At 43.1% G+C, this 19723-nt stretch overlaps 1 protein-coding gene across 1 annotated transcript in view; it reads right to left on the bottom strand.

Moving 5' to 3' along the window:
* GAD2 (glutamate decarboxylase 2 (pancreatic islets and brain, 65kDa)) overlaps positions 1-19149 on the bottom strand; it is a gene marked incomplete at its 5' end in the record, with an annotated part of 37416 nt that extends 18267 nt beyond the window's left edge. The window contains 4 exons of the mRNA XM_009071222.1: positions 9057-9172; positions 13044-13156; positions 13990-14080; positions 18916-19149. Of these exons, the coding sequence (XP_009069470.1) occupies positions 9057-9172; positions 13044-13156; positions 13990-14080; positions 18916-19149 (554 nt within the window). The remainder of the gene's footprint in view (positions 1-9056; positions 9173-13043; positions 13157-13989; positions 14081-18915) is intronic.
* Positions 19150-19723: the final 574 nt, after the last annotated feature.

Raw genomic sequence — 19723 nt, 5'->3', positions numbered from 1 at the left:
AAGAGAGTGACACAATGGTTACACACATCTACTTCACTTAAAGGCCATGAAGTCAGTGGGATTTCACTGCACACTAAAGGGCTCCATATGTAATGAACACTCTTGAGAATGAAAATAATTCTAAACCAACTGAGAGAGGAAGAAGAGTAGAACTGCAGCAAGTACGTCCAACTTTGCAAGCTAAAAAAACCCACCCCTGTGTTTTAAAAATTGTTCAGTGAATAGTTTTCATTGAGTCTTGACTGATATGGGTGAGGCTGCATAACAATATTCACTCCAAACTCCTTTTTTCATATGCCTGTATCTGATCATTTTGGCTGAAATTCTTCAAGTTTTCATAATGCCCACTGGTTTTTCCAATATCCAGACATTTTAAAGAAGTTCAAATTGCTCTTGAGCCATGATTCACTGATGATGCACAGACAACTTGAAAATACATGTTGGTACAGCTTTCTCCCATGGCTGCAGTATACTAAGAACATGTATTGAGCAGCCATTGAACATGTTGCCTAGACATAAAATCAGCTTTTAAGGCCCTATTACAGCAAATCACCCCAGTCCCCAAGCTAGGCATGCTCTGAAATGTAAACATGCACAAGTTGACTGACTTTTGCACAAACTGATAATCAAATGAAATACGTACTCATCACTTAGATGAGCTACCGGAGATTTGTGCATGTGGTTAAGTGTTTTGCTGTATTAGAACTGAGTTCACTGCAGCCTGACTAACCAAGCTTAAGTCATCCAGTAGGCTTTGTCTGAATTCTGGGGGAAACAGGCACCTCCAGGTAAAGATTCTTCCAACATGAGGATTGCTGGTTTGGAGTGGGTGCTGACTAGTATCAGGTGAAGAGGTTTCTACCACTTCCCTATGAACCGAGTCCTGTGATATCTTCTGTCTCCAAGAGTGGAAAGTGTACAGCATCTGCAGCCACCAGCCATCTGGACACTGCAGATGTTCAACAATCTGACATTGTTCAGCCTATTAAAGACACTGGTCAGTGGTGTGTTCAGATCAGAGGGAGTTTGCCCTGTTGTTCTTCTAGCTGGGAGTTACAGGGTGCTAGACAGTATTCATACATTGATCATCACAGGCCTGCTCAGCCATCACACTGATATTTTTCATGGGATGTTCTTAATTTCACAAAACTGAATTTTTGAACAAACACATTTCCATGAACTTCATCAGCTTCAGTGGACCTTTCCCCAACACAAATGCACTGTAGATGAAAACTTGGATTGTGATCAATCCCCAAACCATTAAATGTGGAAGACACAGAAGTATCTTCCCAGCCTTTTGGGCCTCCCCAAGCCCTATGGGGCAGCAGTGCAACTTTGTGAGAGCAGGGAGGAGGAAAGGCCATTAGGAGGTTGCTGGCAGGAGGCAGCTTATAAAGAATTTCCAAGTTTAGGAAGATATCTTCGAACTTTGCAGAAACTGAAACAGAGCTGAAACATTACCAGCATTATGATAGTTCATTGATATGCTATGTGAAGCCAGAATTGCATTTATATACTTTAAAAAATTTAATCTGTTTTTCATTCGTGTATTACACAAACTGATATGCACATACTGGGTAGTGTAATAAATACAGGTAGAGATTTAGGAGTGAAGTCACAGATAGATTTCACTGGGTTTTGAGTCAATGACATAACATTATTAATTTTCCTCCTTATTCCATATTAGTTAAAATAGGTTTACTATTACAATTTGTTTTTCTATTAGAAGACAGGACTAATCAAAGTGCCTTAAAAGAGAAAATACAGATCTGAATGGTTTACGATGAGGAAGAAAATTAAGCCCATGTGCTCGAAGGCATCCACTGGAGTATGGCCAAGCTCAGCTGCCTCACTGAGAAGTCTCATGGCACTGCTAAAAGAGCATTTGGGAAAAAAAATTAACATAGTGCTGATAGTTTAGTTGCCTGAAGGCTTCTTACAGACCGAAAGGAATTCAGTGGTCAGGAACCAAAACTGGTTAAATGATAAAATGGGAAGAAATACAGAAGTCTGTGCACAGAAAACTAAATGCAATTACAATTTCTGGACAAACTCTGACTATTAAATTGCTCAATCTGTGTATACAGTCACAGATATATGACTGCTGTTATGTTTTCATGTCTAAGGGTAATACCAAAGGAATTACTCCAACTGCCTGAGATGCTCTGGAAGAGCCAGGATGAAAGTAAAATGGAAAAAATATAGTTGCAGGGGAAAAGACAACTTTCTCAATGATGATAAATATTAAACTTAGGTTTAATATTCCTGTGATGGTGCTGAAAATTGGGTTGCCTGTGTAATATAATGGCAAACATAGAAAAATATAAAGGTCAAAGAGAAGAAAAGGTTAGCAGAAATAAGTCTGATTAGACAGAACTATTAGGCAGATGCTTCAACTGGGCTAACAAGGAAGGACATTAAATGTGACACCTCTGAGGAAACAGGGGCTAGACACTTTTCAGCCACACAAGGAAGTGAGCTTGAACACCATCTTTCACAACAGAGCCATGTATGACTTTAATACACCTGAAGTCTTTATGGTGGGAGAGCCAGGGTAACAAAGCAAGGACAAGGGAAGACTGTCTGATGCCAGCCCTGAAGGAAAAACCAGGCTTGGAGAAGCTGGCAGGTCCAGAGTTTCACCACTGTCCTGTGCTTGCCAGAGAGACATGAAGGTGGGACATGCAGGTGGGAATGGGCTGTCCCTTCAGCTTCCTCCTTCCCTCCCTTCATTCACTGCAAAAGGGTGCACAGAAGACTACAAATACATACCCAACAGAGAGGAACCTAATTTCTCTCTGGAAAGTCATATTGTTGAAAATCAGTGGTAAAGGAGCAGGTATTATTATTGTCACTAATATTAGCCAAAACTAGTGACAAAAGCATATTAATGGTCAAAAAAAAATGTTTACAATTCCGAATCAGGGAAATTTTCCCTTTGCCTAAAATTTCAAATTCTTTTAGGTGTATATAGGTTTATTTGCCTGATAGCCATTTTCCCATAGTTACCTTTGTAAGGTAAAACCAGAGTGTAAATGTATTACAGGTGCAATAATGAATAGGCCTTTTGGAAAATTGAAAATGTTACAATGCTGAAAAGTATGGCACTGTTGTCTTAAATGATCAGTGCTTCAATATACAGATGCTTCTATTTTTATAGCTTGCTAAATTAATTGCTCATCATCTGATGTGGCTGAATCTATCAGGAAGAACCATCCTAATACCATGAGCCCCAAAGGGCATGGCTGTTTTTTCCAGATTGCTGTTTCTCCTTGCTTACATAAATCCAGAGTGACACAAGCTTTGTGGAGGTGGCTTAGCAGTAACCAGCTCCCAAATGCTGAGCAAGCTGAATCTTCCCACAGCTGAATCTCCCCTGAGGCCTACAGAGGTAGCCTGGTAGACCAAAGAGGTGACGGGGTGAGGCTGGGAGTCCAGGTCTGCTGGACTCCCAGCCTCACCCCATCACCTATTTGCCAGCAAAGGAGGTGAACACGCTTTCCTCTCCACCTCTCCTGGGCTTTAAACAATGTCTGGATTGTTTAAATACCTGAAATCCCTGAATGTGCAGGCTGGGCTACTTCTCTCTTAATTTTAATCATTTAAAAATGTGTGGCTGATCCAATTTTGCTGTTTGGGCTCCCTCAATAGTGGGGAAGTGAAGGTACCTCCAGAAGGCACTGCATCTCTGAGGCTTTGGCACCCATTTTAGACTTGGATGAGTTGGCTTCTGCAGCTCTTGCTCTTTTTTTATTTGCTATGAAAAGTGTACAGACTAACTCAGATTAAATGTTTACACTTTAGGTGGTTAACATTAAGTGACATGAATGCTATCTTTATCATCCCATTGCAAGCTACAGCTTCTCCTTCAATTATCTACAAAAAGAGTATACTGTGTCCCATACCAATTTTAAATACACTGTAATGAGATATGCATTTGCTATTATTTTCTTTAGCTACTGCTGTTCAAAGTTATTTGTTAATATCAGGAGAGAAATGAGAATATTAATGTTTGTGCACAGAATACTAATATTTACATCTTTGGCAATTTAAAAATATATAACTTCATGCTGCTTTTCTAATCCAACAAGACTTAGGTTTGGGGGTTTTTTTTCAGAGTGGATAGTTTTGCAGCATTATATGTGGTAAGAAATGTTGCACTGAGATCAGGAGAATCCTGTGGCAATGTAAAAGCCAGGAGATATTGACCATATGAAGGATTAGACCCAAATTATGAATTTCTCCTTCGGCACTATTTTTCTGGAAAATGGTTTTACTTCTATTTGAATGGTGCTACTTGAAATAAATTATTCCTCAAATAAGACCAAATTTTCACTGTTTCCCCATGGCTTCAAATACTATTAAAATTACTTTTCTAGTTATTATGCAATAGGTAAAGCAAATAAAAAAAAAAGTGTGAATCCATCAGTATGATTTCCACTTTCCTTAGGTGGAAACAAAACTAATTCCTACTGTATGCTCAGAAGTATAACTTCTGGCTTTGTAATCTATGCTATCAAATTGAAAACATTATCTCCAGGCTCCTCAAATCTTATCCTGGCAGACACATCACAAATGACACCCCTTGGACTGCTTCTGGCAGGTGGAAGTCCTGCCACTGTCTCCTTAATTGCCTGGCCAGAGGGCAATGCTGTGTGCCACAGAAGCAGTAGGACTAGAGATCAGATTTTCATTCATTCTACACGGAAACCAAATCAAAATCTTCCACAGTCTGTGTGAAACAGAGGTCTATCAAGCTGTCTGCTTTGAGACAGAAGTCACTTTTCAATTTCCTCCTGCATCAGCACCAAGCAGCTCCATAAGAGGTTTCAGAAACTATTCAGATTAAAAACTGTGCCAAAGCCACTCTTCTCCCACAGATATTGGTGTAATTTGCTGCATTCCCTGCAACTAAGGGGCTTATTCACAAGGGGAAATCAGCATGAAAGAAGCTGAAAAAGTGATTTATTCCTAACTGCCTCCCCCAGTCTAGTTGCTGTGTGGATGCTGTGTCTACTACTGCTGTGAGGGTGCTCCCCTGCCACCACAGACAAGCCACCTCTCCCAGTGCTTGCCCAGAGGATAAGGTCCCTCTGAGTATGTCCAGCTGCCTACAGTGCTGACATGAAGCCACCTCTCCCAGTGCTTGCCCAGATGATAAGGTCCCTATGAGTATGTCCAGCTGCCTACAGTGCCGACATCTGATATATAACCAGTCAACAGACCTGCCCTTCAGTTGGGAGATGCCAAGCTGCACTCCCAGTCAGCCCCCAGCAGTAACTAGCTCACCACAAGAGCAGTGCAGATGGGGAGATGCCAGAGGCAAGGAGAACCTCTTCTCTATCCTCTTGGGTCTCCAACTGAATGAAGAGGTCCCTTATTGTCAGATCAGATTCAACCACCTGTCAGTTCTTACTCTGCATTTTCTTTTCCAAAACTATGACAGGAATTGTGTTGCTATTTCTTTGTTGAGCACCTGACACCTGAACAACACCCCCCACCTCAGGGGGCTGCTGGAGGAGGAATTGTGTTGCTATTTCTTTGTTGAGCACCTGACACCTGAACAACACTCCCCACCTCAGGGGGCTGCTGGACTGATGGGAAATGAAGAAAGCTGATGTGGACTACATGACCACAGTCTTGCTCTGAGAATAGAGGAGATGAAGAAATTTCTATATCTTTACAATTATGTCCAGTCATTTTTCATTCTCTGAACTGTAGATTGAGCCCTTACAGCTCCTAATTAATCTTTAAGCTCTTTTCATGCTATGAATTAAAAAGACCAAAGGCTGTTTTGTAACCTGAACCCACCTAGTTCTCTACAGCTAAACTTTTCCCCTCTGCACCCTTTTTCCTCCCCAAGGTAGGATGACTTTGTCATTTTACCTGCTAGGTATAATGTCTGCTCCATGCTATATCCAGCTACTGCTGGATGCTGTTAAAGAGATGCTAGATGACCTGTTCAATGCTGGTTGGATGGGTCAAAATCACAACAGGGAATGGGTTAAAATTCAACAGGCCTTGCCTTATAGACAAATGGATCAACTAAAATATTCTGAGAAGGCAGCTCTTCCTTTCAGCCACTTTCTCTATGCTGAAAAGGGGATGTACTCCTCTGAACAATTAGAACAGACTAAAGCTGATATGCTGGGACACAGGAGGAGACCTACATTTTAGATTTTTCATTGTGTTTGAAATGCCAGGCTGAAATAGGTTTTTACAACTGGCATCCAACACTTTTTCCCTCTCAGTCAAGGTCTCTTGCGTCATTTGCAGTCCAGAACAACTGCCCTGAAGGACATCACTGTTCCTGCACCAGTGCAGATGAAATAAGACTGATGATGCCCTGGTGAACACAGAGGACTGAATTAAGTCCTGAGCACAAGTGTATCTCAGTGAAATTAAACCAGTGCAAGATCGACCCAAGTGTTTGCAGTGTACTTCACCATCACTGGTGAAACAGAAACAGACAGAAGCAGAGCGAGAGGTAAGTCACAGCTTGGGCAAGATCTGTTTACTGGGAACATGCACAGCTGGAATAGACACATAACCTATTTTAGGCACTGAATGTAGGTTGTGTATGTCAGGAGGCTCTTTATGGTCAGTGCACAGAAGTAGGTGAACCCCTCCCAGAGGTGATTTAGAACATCTAAATTAAGGAATATTTAGGTTTGTAATTTGGATGCTCTGAGTTTCTCACCAGAGGTGTACTTCTTCATTGGTTGTGCAGAGAGCGAGGCTCCTAATTTAGGAACATCATGCATTCCTAAATCAGGGAGGTACTTACTTTAAAGCTGTGAATTACTCCTCCCTTCCCTTCTCCCTCACTGGCATCAGACTGAGGACAGATTCTGATTACAGTATTATTGGTTATAACTGTGACACAACTTCATTCATGTAATGGAAGTTCTAGACTGATAGTAATGAAAACAGTCTTGTCTGGGATGCTGAAATTATTGGTTGAGAATTGCTAATATTGAAATCTTTGCATCCAGCTGAAAATTTCAAGACCCAAATCTCCAATTTTCTAAACATATTAGTAGTAAACACACTTTAAGCTTTGTTTACTATCATGCCACATGTGCAGAGCATGGGGAAATGATAGTGTCCCACTCACAATCTGCTTGTTCATGGCCACTGTCTTACAAGAACATTCAGCTGTGGCAGAGAGAAACCACCATCAGGCTGATCAGTCTAAAAGTAAGCAGAAGATCAGCATGATGTGATAAATGAGACAAATGACGTTTGCATATCTTAAATGTCTGTTCGGATTCTACATGACACTTCCTACCTAAAAAGGGGTTGTACTTCTAGGCCTCTGCAATTCTCATAACAGACTCTCCTATTTTGAGGGCCATGACCCTATATCCTTAGGGCAATCAAGGGTTAAAGGCTCCTGTCTTCACATAGTGTGGCTTCTTAGCCTCCCTAGAAGATGTGCCATCACACACTTTATAAAAATTTGTTTGAGAAAGGGGAAAAACTGCAGTTTCAAGATACTTTTCAAATGTACTGAATTTCTGATACTGTCCTGTGGATTTCTAGTGTATCTGATTTTTGAATGTTTAATTTGCTAAGGGAACTGCTTCTTCCCTGGCATGAAAACACAATTATTAAAGCTCATTTCATTACTTTGAGACTGATAGCACAATTTGGGTCATTGTTTAACATTCCATCACTATGAATACAATTAAATTCTCTAATGATTAATAGGATTTGTTACTTTAAATAATCACGCTGAACCTTATTTGCAATACTTATTAGGCTTTTAACTTCCATAGGAATAATGTATCTCTAGCTGTACAGCCACTGTTGGAAAGTTGCTACTCATTTGTAAACTATCCTTCTTTTTGACTGCTATGGGGACAATTATTCTGCAACGTGGAGCCCACAGTTGTGTATTGCCTCTCATCCAATCCTATTGCTATGAAAGGTACCCTCAGAGAGATTTCCTCCTGGACTTTTCAAATCAGTTTTTAGGACACTTTGCTCTTTGCACTTGCATAGAATGGAAACACATTCTATGCTAAGTCAAAAAAGTGCCAGGAGGACATTGTTACCTAACACAGGCAGTATCCTGCCGAGCCTTGGCGAGGAATGAGTCCTTTCTGGCTGAGCCCACACAGCTGGAGAGAAATTTAGAAGGGGACCATGAAGTCTGGAAAGAGCTCACAGCCCCTTCTAGGGATAATCCTTCCTCTTCCCCCTACTGCTGCCACTCGCGTTCTCCACTCTAAGCTGCAAGGAATTTTAAATGGTCATAAAGCCAAAACACCTCCCGCTCCCTCTGCGAGAGAGACAGAAATGTGACTTCCACAGGGGTGTTCAAACAGCAATAAAGCCAAAACACCTCCCGCTCCCTCCGCGAGAGAGACAGAAATGTGACTTCCATAGGGGTGTTCAAACAGCGAAGAGCTGTGTTTCTCCCATGAGGACCACTCCAGTCTCTCCTGTGCTCACCTCACCTCTGGCACTGCCAGATACCAGTGGTGCCTGTGATGAATCCCCATGTGCCAAAGCTTTCACTCACAGGCAGAAAACCACAGCAAAGACCAGTTGCCCATGGAATACTGCAGCTGCTCTGCTGTACACACATACAGCATTGCCATACTACTGTCTTCATGTATGTTATCTCCCTCTCATTAAATAATATCAGGAGTGGTTTCAGCTGGAAACATTTTGACTCAAAGGGACTTTCTGTTCCCCCAGAGCGATCCAAACAGAAGACATTCTTGGCAGAAAGTGCTGAAGCTCGATGATGAGCTCTCATCATTTGATGTGGTCCTGATCCTCACATCAACTTTTAAATGGACACAAGTGAGAGCAAAAAGAATTGCAGTGGTTTGTAGAGCCTGCTCTCCCTGGATGTCAGCCACAAGTAAGTGCACAGATCATCCCTCTATATATCAAAAAGCCAGCCCCTTCCCACTTTTTTATTCCCAGTGAAGGAATAACAGAAATGAAGACAGTTGGCTACAAATTCCTATTCAGCTGTTTTCTTCATCATAAATTCATACAAGCAGATGTAACAGATAGGAAAAAACAGAAACACATACATGTTCTGATGTGAAGGCAACCAGTCTGGGAATAGCTGCCATTCCTTTTTCTTTAACTTCTGGGAACATCTTGAAACGTGCAATCAACATAGCATACATGTTAGATATGGCACCACCTGGAGTCCACAGTAATATACTGTTACTTTTTCTATGCATTGTAATATCATTTCAGAACAAAAGACAAGTCTTGCTGCAGGTTTTCTAACTCTAATGCTAATGTTTCTGCCACATGGCAGAAACATGGATTCCTCTTCCTGATGCTCCTCATGGATGGGCTGTGTAATAACAGAATCCTCTACACCCAAATAAGAATTTATGCAAAAAGTCCTACTGCAAAAACTGACTGGGGCTTCCTTTCAGCCTCATTCTTGCTACCATCTCTCCCTTAGTTCTCAGTCTTAGCTTTTCAAATGCCATCAGCACATAATCCCCACTCTACTCCACCCCCCAAGCAGATGCCACCACAAGGCAACTTCCAAAGGGACTTCCAAGTGCAACCTAATCTGTGCTCTCCCCTCCCAAATCAGGGTGGTGTTTCATGCCCCGACTTTGAGAAAACCCACCCAGTGAGTCCCAACAGATACTATCTTCTGGATTACTGGAGTGGGGGGAGGAAAGAGAAAGGAAAAAGGGTAATTCTAACAAATATTTTCCGTTTTATTTGTCCTCTGGTGGGAGCAAGGGGAAAAGGTTAAATGTCCCTAACACACGCTTTAAGATTACTAGAACACATTGACTTAAAATACCCATTTGAAGATGGATATGTTACCCACTTCAAGATATGTATCAGATGACAGCTCTGCAGTGGTCTGTTCCCATATTTCAATCATCAACACACAAATTAAAAATGAGCATTTCATTTTTCCTTTTTGAGATTCTTACAAATTGTGTCTCAGTGTCTACAGTGGAACACTGTTTGGGTTTACATTAATGCTGCATGAGCACTATGGGAATATAATGCAGAGGCTGAGTACTTTGGCACATGTATACACACAAGCACACACACACAGAGACAGGTGAAATCCATCAGGTTTATCCTCTGTGTGTATATATATATATACACACACACAGATTGATTATATATTGATGTTTATGCACATATATTTATATAAAGCAAAGGTGTATACTGATCATGGCTTTTAAATGAACAGGTCAAAGTGCAGCTAAGGTAGAGTTCAACTAATGCAACACTCATCCATCTAAAAATGAAGTGAAGAGCACAAGATATGTACTTTCAGAAGACAGTTCAGCTCATCTAATGGTAGCTATTTGTGGCAGGTGGGATGGCTTGTCCTGCAGAGGCATCCACTCCTCTCCCTTGAATACACAGGAGCTGCTGTAACTAGCCCAGAGTAGACACCCAACACTAGGGTAGACACCCAATGCTTGGGCAGCCAAAGCAAGATAAGCTAAAATCCACCCTTTAAGCAGATGAAGGAAGCACTGCTGGGTATCTGTGCTGGAAAATTTAACACTGTTTTGACTTTTGTAAGATTTGTTTTTATCTCACCGGAGATACGTATGCTGCTCCACAACCTATAGAAACTGTGCCCTTCATTTCTAATCAGTGTCCTAGCTCTGGTTTTGCAGTGAGGCTGCTCCTGCCCTGGGATTTCCCTGAACTCACTGGCCTTCCTGTGAATCCAACAGAAAATGCTACAGAAGGATGGCATCACTAGCATAGGGGTAAGTACAAACAGGGCTTTTTCTTCCCATTTTAACTATCTTGAGAGATACTAACATATTTCTACACTTCTTTTCAAAAAAGACAAAACAAGAAATGGAAAGAATAAGAGGAAATGCTTGGGTACCTGTCCCTAAAAAATGCAGATGTCACATAATGGCTGCTGTTGATGATTTAGGTGACTGAACTAAGGTGTCCAAATTCAAGAAATTTGGCCTATCTTGTTCAAAGTCATTGGCTCATTGTCAAAAGAATCAAGACTGAAATGTTAAGTTTCTCCAATAACAGGCTTTCCTATTAGTATTTATTACCTAGTCATTTAACCTTAAGCTTATTAATAAGCCTGCATTCTGCCTTTAATTTTGTAGCTGTGTTTATATCCACAGCTAACTGCAGGCAACAAAACACACCTACAGAATCTGGAGAACATAATCAGGCCTTTATGCTTTGTATGTATTGATACTGTATATTTTATTCCAGAGAATGCAGAGAGCAAGAACCTTTTCTTTGCAACAATAAGGTCTTCAGCTGAAGCCAGGACAGTTTGAAGCAAGAAGACAGCATAGAGATGCTTTTGATTATTGCCTAAAAAAGCAGAACCTGCACACTGAGTATTGCTGCCTTAAGAGAGTGAATTAGAAAGATGCACTTTTCACAGACCAGAAATTGCAGAGAAAGGAAGGATGAGAGGGGGCAGCCCTGCAAGTGGGCAGCCAAGAACACGTCTGCTGGAGAGCCTGTTCCCATGCAGGTTTCAGCTCAATGAAGTGAGCTCTGCCATCTGACACACCAGCAACACCCTGGCCCCCAGGTCAGGCAGGGACCTCTCATAGCCCCAGCAGGGCCAGCAGTTCCTCCTGAGGCATACACCCTTCCTGACTCACACTATCACTAGCTCAGTTTGCCAGACTTGGGCAGATCTGGCGCATTTTCTGAGCCTTTCAGCCCCATCTGCTGCCCCTGCCCAGCTTCTGCACAGCAGGACTGGCTGAGCAGTGTTGCTATTGCTCTTCTCTCCCCTCTCAGGTCCCTGATAGCCTGGTGGGGTTATTGTGGCTCGAGCCTGCAAGGTGAGGCACTAAGACCAGCTGTACCAAGTCAGGTCAGTAATCAACCACTGGTCAGTCTCCAAAAGCTTTGGCTTAGGTCCTGGGCTTGTGATACACACTTAGATGCCCAGTGTGATGGAGGCCAAAGTTCTCAGGTGGACCTCTAAGCTGTCAGCAAGGAAAAGCTGTCAGAGCTTTTGCTTTTGGTGCTTTTTAGGCAATGCCAACTCTTCTCATCTATTTCTCCACATCCGTGGAAAGACCCAGAACAAAACTCCTGCACCACTTCCCCCACATGCATTCAGATGCGAGAAGTTGAAGATAAGGCTTGCCTGACCTTCATGCCCTTGGATAGCTGAATGTCATAGGCTGTTATCAGTGAGGCTTTTCCTTTGCTCAATAGTGCACTCTTTTCCTTTCCATTAGGTCAATAAACTTCCTTTACAGAAAGGCTTCTTCCACAACAGCTATCAGTCTGCTCTCTTTTGACAAGCCAAGATGTTATGCCCAGTGTAAATTCTTTCAATATTTTGTAATTTGGTGAGACAGACAGGCCAAAATTTTGAGCAATGAAATTTGAGAGTAGAGAGGTTGTGACACAGGGTATAAATCAAAACAGTAAGTGGAAGACAAAAAAGCCTTAACAATGTAGTACTTGTCAGAGTAAATGGTTTCTCTACACTAATTTTGTGCCTTATTGACTAGCCCTGAAGGAAACAGGTTTCTAAGCCTTTAAGCACTCAGATTAACTAGCCATCCAAGTACCCCACAGAGCAGAACAGGCCAGCTCCACACGGAAAGCTAACAGCATACTCTAATGTTGGCAGGGTCTTCCTGACTCCACTAAAATTACTGGAAGGGATGCTATGTCTTTCCCTCTTTCCTCCAATCTCCCCTGCAGTGATGGCGAGCTTTGTTGTGTTTCTTCCCTCTGTTACTATTACAATAGTCTTTCCATTTCATGTAATCCATAAAAAGTGGGGGGAAAGCAAAACTGCAAGGCAAATGTCTCTTCTGATTATGTTTCCCATGTGCCATTACAGCTGCTTATCATGCAGTGCAATTTGCTCAAACACATCCTCATAATCGTATCCCTGAAATTCATAAACATGCAATACTTTATCTCAGAGGCCACTGGTGGTTATTAGCAAGTGTCCTCTCAAACATGCATATTTAATTATATTTACTCTTTAGCTACAGGGGATGTCATATACCATAGTCTGAGAAATAAAGAAAGCTTGAAATGTCATGTACCAGGTGAAAATATCCCATCGCCACAGCCCCCTGGCCAGCCAACCATCTCTCTCATTTTCCTTAGTGTGACATATTCCAAAAGTACAAACACTGGAGCAATTTCATAGGTGAACCTGAAATGTAGTAATGTCCATATTTAATGTTTTCATCTGCAACACTAACACATCTTTTTCCAATATTACATTACACTGTAGCCGCAATATACTCTATCTTGCACCCAACAGAGTTCTGTTACACAATAATTTCAACGGTCTTCCTTCCGATTTGACATCAAATGTCTTGAAGGAGAAATGCAAAGAGCACTTGAGAATCCACTTCCACCCACTTTAGTGAAAAAAGTCTTGCCCACCTCTTGCAGGCTCAAGGCTTTGCCCAACAGTCAAGAGATGCTGGGCAGAGCCAGCCCTTTGCCTTTCATAAACCCATATGCATATCTAGGAGCACACATGTCAGCAGTCCTATTCATAGTGACAAGACAGTGCATGAGGCTAAGCAAGCACACAAATATGCTTCCTAGTCCCAAAGTGAAAAAAACCCCACATTTTAAATTCTGCACCTCTATTATAGAAAGCAATGACTCTACCTGCCCCATGTATGGATTGTACACAACTCCTCTGCATTGATGCAACTGTTCACTTAGCACACCTTTCATTTTATATACTTATGCATGCAAAATGCTAATCTCTGTATATCTTTTGTAATTTTGGGGGCAACAAAACCCACATCATATTAGTATGATGAAATTTTATAGAGGGCAGCCTACAGGACAATGTTGAAAGTCTTTGTGCAAATAACTGTAGTAACCATTTAAAAACACGTAATATTTTCCCCTTCAATCTTAACATAAAATTATTCTTTCATTCAGCTACAGCATCTTATGTTTTTAGTGTATAAATGTAAAATTATATTATATATTATTATTATGGGGGGAAAATCAGTTACTTACATGTTAGTATTTGCTGCTGATGTCAGCCAGTCTGCTGCCAATCCAACCATGTCCAATCCAGTTGAAAGTTGATTAAAATATCTAGGGTGCCCTGCATAAGATGGAAAATGTTATCAAAAGGCTGATGACTCGGAATGAAACTATTCAGTGCTGAACAGTGTATTTACCTCCAGATTTCTATAGAGAAGGAAGTGCTTTCATAAGGTATAAAACAAAGCAAACAGCAGTAAATACATTTCTTGGAAAAGGCAGGATTTCTCTTCCATTCCAAACTCAGTAAAATCAAAGTAATTACACTGAACGCAGAATAATGAATTCCAACATTCCCTATTATCCTTTCAATATGCCTTGGAAATTAGCACATCACTGCCTCACAAAAATAGCTGTTTGCTCCCGTTACTGTGTCACATGTTGTCACTGGATATGGTTTTGCCTGACTAGGTTTGAAAAGCATGCACAAGACACCATCTGAAGAGCTTGCCAGGACATATAACATCAGTGATGAATGGCTAATGATTATAATAGACAGGGCGAAATGAGAAAATGGAGTATTTTGGTGACTGCTTTGCACATGACTCAATGGCTCGTAATTGTACGAAGATGGCAGGAAAGGTGGTGGTCCTTGTCACTTCTTCCCTGTCAAGGGTGCAATTACAAATAGCCTGGCTACTCACAGTTGTGATTTAAAAAAAAAAAACATAAAAAACCAGCACTGCCCCAGCAGAATGAAGCACAAGAATATACTTGATGAGCAGATAGTCCATTTACCTGGTTAATCTAATAGGCTCCTGATTTTTTCCTAAAATCCTGCTATAGATTTTTGTTAAAAACATGCCTAGAGCAATTAAACCCAGGAGCCATTAAAACTCCATTTTTACTGGTTGTTCCCTGCAAACCCCTGGTAAGTGGCATAATTACTGGTACCAATTATGGATGGCTCACAAGTACTTAAATGCCATCCGACTCAAAGGAAGACAGTCTCTGCTTGGAAAACACCTGTCCTGACCCCCAGATGACACACTGTTATTGCCATCAGAGAAAACAAAAAGCTAGAGCAAGATGATTGAGGAAATGCAGACCCAGCACCGAGAGAAAACTTATCTTCGGTCTCCTGTGGCCTCTTATCAGGCACGGACACATGGCTGGCAGAACAGCATGGGGAATTGCTCCCTGGTTCCCACCCTATAGCATACAAAGGCAGAGTAATCGGCCTGAGCAGTCAGACCAGAGCTGAGGATATGGGGCAGGGGGTGACACATATGCAAAATCCAGCTCCTGTGCCCTTTACCTGAGCCCAACCGCTGCCACAGCCATCCAGCCTGACTGCATTTTGCACTGAGCCTTCCCTGCCAGGGATAGGAACTGCTGGTCTGTGCTGCCAAGGACAGGCAGCCAAAATCTCGGAGGCACTGAGGAATGATGATGAAATCCAGCAGGATGAATAGGATCCAGCTCCCTCTCTGCACACTTGTGACTGGGGTTGGTGGACCAGGGGGGCACACATGCACCCTGCCACCACCACCACAGCCTCAGCAATCCTGCCCCAGGGGCTCTGCCTGCAGAGAACTGCATCTCCCCCAGTGGTAGGATTTTGAGAGAGATTTTTAGCATTTATAGCTCAGGTTCAATATCACAACTGGACTCCAAGATGGTTCCCAAATTTCATCAGAAAGCAACAGAAAATTGGGAGCTAAAGCCTTTAGTGGATCTGGGCTACAGGAAAGCTCAAAGAGGTGACAAAAACTCCTGCTTTGTGTATAAATATCCACACTGAAAAGCTGGGCAATAGCAGAATTCACAACTGCAGCTGCAGCATCTCAGCAGCTCCCTGTCAGCCCCATACCCAGCCTCAGGCCATGGCCCTGTTGTCACTGCTTGTTTCTTCAAGCAAACCTCACGGTACACCACCTGCTTTGGAAACCACAGTACGAACAGGGCTGGCTGCACGTGGGGGTCGGGCAGCCATACCCTGGAGTGAGTGAGGTAGGGGAAGCAGCACTGTGTTCCTAAAGAGATGTCAGTACAGAGAGAGCAGAAGCTGCTGCTGCTGCTGGGAGAGCTCCCAGCACCCACACCTGTGATAGGGCCCCCTCCATTCAATGCCTTTCCCTTCTGCAGCATGACTGTAACACACAACAGCAAAGAACATACTGCCCCAGCCTGACCCCTGACTCTGTTGCAAGGGTTTGTCTATCTGTGTGACACCCCAGTATGTGAGCAAACTCTCTTCCCTTGGCTAGATGGCCACGGAAAATTTTGGCTTTGTTTAAAACATAGGCTCTGCTGGCCAGGTAAGGAGTTTGTGAGAGATGCTAAAAAATCACTATCTGGGTACCATCTGCCTGAAATGCACATCCTTTGTCGTGGTTGTCACTGAACAAAGAGGTGACTGGAAAAAGAGACTGACAGAGTGTGAGAAGCAGGGGAGAGGTGAAAATAGGAGATTATTACTTACAGGTTGGTTTAGCAATAGTGTATTTAGAGGTATCCCAGAGTAAATCAGGAGATGAGAGCCAAGAACCAGGGCCAAAGCACAGGGACAGCCAGGGCTGGGCTTTCCCTGCCGAGGGCGTGCCTTTGCCCCATGCACCCTCCCAAACCTACTCCCTCCTGCACTTGGTTTGAGGCATGGGCATGCCCAGCGTGAATACACAGCCTCTGCAGCCTCCACAGGGAAACAATGAGAAGGGCCAGGCAGAGATGGGCAGCATGGATAAAGGCACGACCAGCAGCACTCAGCCTGACCTTGCTCACAGCCTCACCACATGCTAAGCTGGCATCACTGCCTGCCAGGGAGCAAGGCTGTGCCAACACCAGCTCCTCATGCCCTTTCTAGGGTTTCCAAGACATTTTTAAATGCTTGTATTTCAATTCCCCTGTTCAGTTAATGTACAATGCAATTTTGCATCCATCTTTCTCTGCATTCACAGTCACTGCCTTTTACATTCTCTCAGCAAGAATTTTGTCTCTGCTGGTAGAGGGGGCAGAAAGTGTGGCTCTCCTGAGCACCCCAGTGAGCTGTGGCATGCAGGCAACACCTGGGAGCAACCCACACCTGCCCTCAGCCGAAAAAATGAGCCATCTGGCTCCTCGAAACCCCGGACTTGGAGATCCAGCTGTGAGGCTAACCGAAGCAATACGATTTATTTTTCAATCAGCCTCCCAGGCCCCTGCAGCCAAACGCAATCCATGAGGGGCCGTGTCAGAAGGGCTCCTGAAGCAGGAGTGGAGGCAGACCCTGCCACCATAAACCTCACCACACTGTCCTTCCTCTGATGGCAATTCCAGTGTTTTACTCCAAAGCACATGCCAAAGGGCTCCGGGTGTAAATCCTGTGCGTTTCTTGAGCCACCCCCCGGGCTGGAGCTATCACCCAGGATGCTGAGGAGCAGTAGCAGCCAAGCAAGGCAGCTCTACATGCCCCAGTCAAACCTGCCACATTTCACACAACCCCCCAGCACCAGTCCTCAGACCTCAAAAACATGATTTGCATTAAAACAAATTTTAAAATGCCAAGAAGGGAAGCCTCAGATATTTACAGGGAGGAAGAGAAATGGTAACATTGTTTTGAAGGGTCTTTTCTGGATGCACAAAATGAAATAGGTTATAACAAAAAAAAAACGATTTATGAAAAATCACCGAAGAAATACTATTTTTAGATTTCCCAGAATCACAGATCCCATGTTTTACATCATTCTGTGAAAACGTTTCCTATCCCCTACCCAGACACATCACACGGATCACTGGACTGATCGACTTTGTTCCTGTGGACATCGTTTATCTAACTATTTATTGCAATATTTTACAGGCGTTGTGAGAGCACCCGACCCATGCATCAAAAACACATGGCTGGCCATTTCCATCCCTAAACGAGCAGGATCACACAGATCCCCAACAATCTTTTTCCCGGGATCAGTCAGTCCGTTCTGTTCCCAAAACCTGTTTTTTGTTTTCCTCTCAACCTCTAGTCACAAATCAGCCTTTTGTCTCTTTCAGTAATTGCTACATATTTATTTTTAAGCAATTTCTCAGTAATTCAAATTCCCACTAAGAGCTCCCCGGACTCCACATTATTTCCCAATCATAGCCGTAATTGCGGCTCCGCTTTCTGCCCGCTCCGCCGCAGTTTATTTAAGGTGGCCCCGGCGTGGAGCCAGGCGCTTCCCCACGCCTGGGCGAGCCCCACGCTGCCTCTCCACCACGAAACCTGGGCGGTGCACGACTAACGGGGAGCCCCGGACTGATAGGCATCAACCCATCCCTGCTCTCCCCAGTAGAAAACAACAACAAACCGTTACCGAAACAGTGCGGGCTTCGGTTTTATTGCTTGAGCCTAAAATTGAGACAAATCCCTCAATATACCTGTGCATTTTACTAGATTCTCCTACTTTTATGTCTTGCAGGTAAGGGGAAAGACACGGCAAATGGCCGCTCAGAACTCCCATTTACAGGATGTTTATTACGATTTTGGCTGTTAAATGGACTGTTCCTTGCTGCCCCCTGTACAGGGACGCCCACCCGAGCAGGGCTCCCCCGAGCTCCGTGCCTGCCGCACCTCTGGTCTGCAGGGAGCGAGGGGCGATCTCCAGGGCATCACACGTGTGAAATGGGTGAAAAGGAACGGCGGAAAGCAGCCGAAGGTGGTGCAAACCAAAGGCTGCTCAGCGGCACACCCGGCAACTCCGACACACAGACGCATTAATTTCAAATGGGAAAGGGTGTGCGAGGCTGCACTGACAGCTACAGACACAGGGTTGCTGGAGTGTTTTATCATTTTGCAAAACGATTTCTGTCTCTCCTAGAAATTGCTTCCAACTGACAAAATAGAGTCGCTGCTTCAATCTTTCACGTTTCAAGAAAAAATGAAATGACACCTTTAATCAATGAATGAGACCATACGGAGTAGAAAATGAGCATGGCCATTACCTGTTTTAATTGCATATTTCAGAGTTGTTCTGCAGTTCAATAAAATTTCTTCCAAGGTCTGTGGCTGGTCTGCCAGTTCCCAGTTATATTCCTGGAGCAGCTCATTTGGGTAATGGAAATCAATAACTTTTGTTGATCTATCAAAACTTTTCACCACATACTGGAGTAAAATGTCCACAACGTCTTGTAGGAAAGACATAGTTGTTATTTCTCCATTGCATGTTGGCAGAAGATCTGTGAACGGATACATTTAAAAGTTAAGTTTGTTTTACGACCACATGCATAGATTTTGGACAAAGGCTTCTCCCATTTATGTTTAGCAAATCTTTTCATTATGTTTAATACAAATAGATTTTTTTCAATTTAATAAGAAATTTGGTAAGGCTGTATTATAAGGAATGTTCTGAGACATATCCGGATTTAAGGTACCAACTGTATCCTATACAAAATAGCAAATTTTGCCCACCGTATATTTCAGGCCAATTTTTAAGACGGTGAGAGAGAACAGGGAAACAAGAAAAAAGGGAAAACGAATCTCACGAAAAATAAAGATGGAGCAACAAACGCTACAAGAAGCGCCCTAAAAACTGCCATTTCCCTTGCATTAAAATATCTTCATGGTGACTCTCCTATGCAAATAACTTGTTGATAATTTAATGCCTTTTTAAGGCGATGCTGTACGGTCTCTCACGGTACACAAAGCTTTTGTTTAAGCGCGATTAAATCGGAGCCGAACTGGAGTGGAAGCCCCTAATTTGGGGTGCCCGGGGGGCGGTCAGGCAGGCAGCAGCACCTGCAGCTCTCCCGC

The sequence above is a fragment of the Acanthisitta chloris genome, unplaced genomic scaffold (assembly GCF_000695815.1).
Source record: "Acanthisitta chloris isolate BGI_N310 unplaced genomic scaffold, ASM69581v1 scaffold5423, whole genome shotgun sequence".
NCBI classification, from domain to species: Eukaryota; Metazoa; Chordata; class Aves; order Passeriformes; family Acanthisittidae; genus Acanthisitta; species Acanthisitta chloris.
This window is presented reverse-complemented; position numbering and strand designations above follow the sequence as displayed.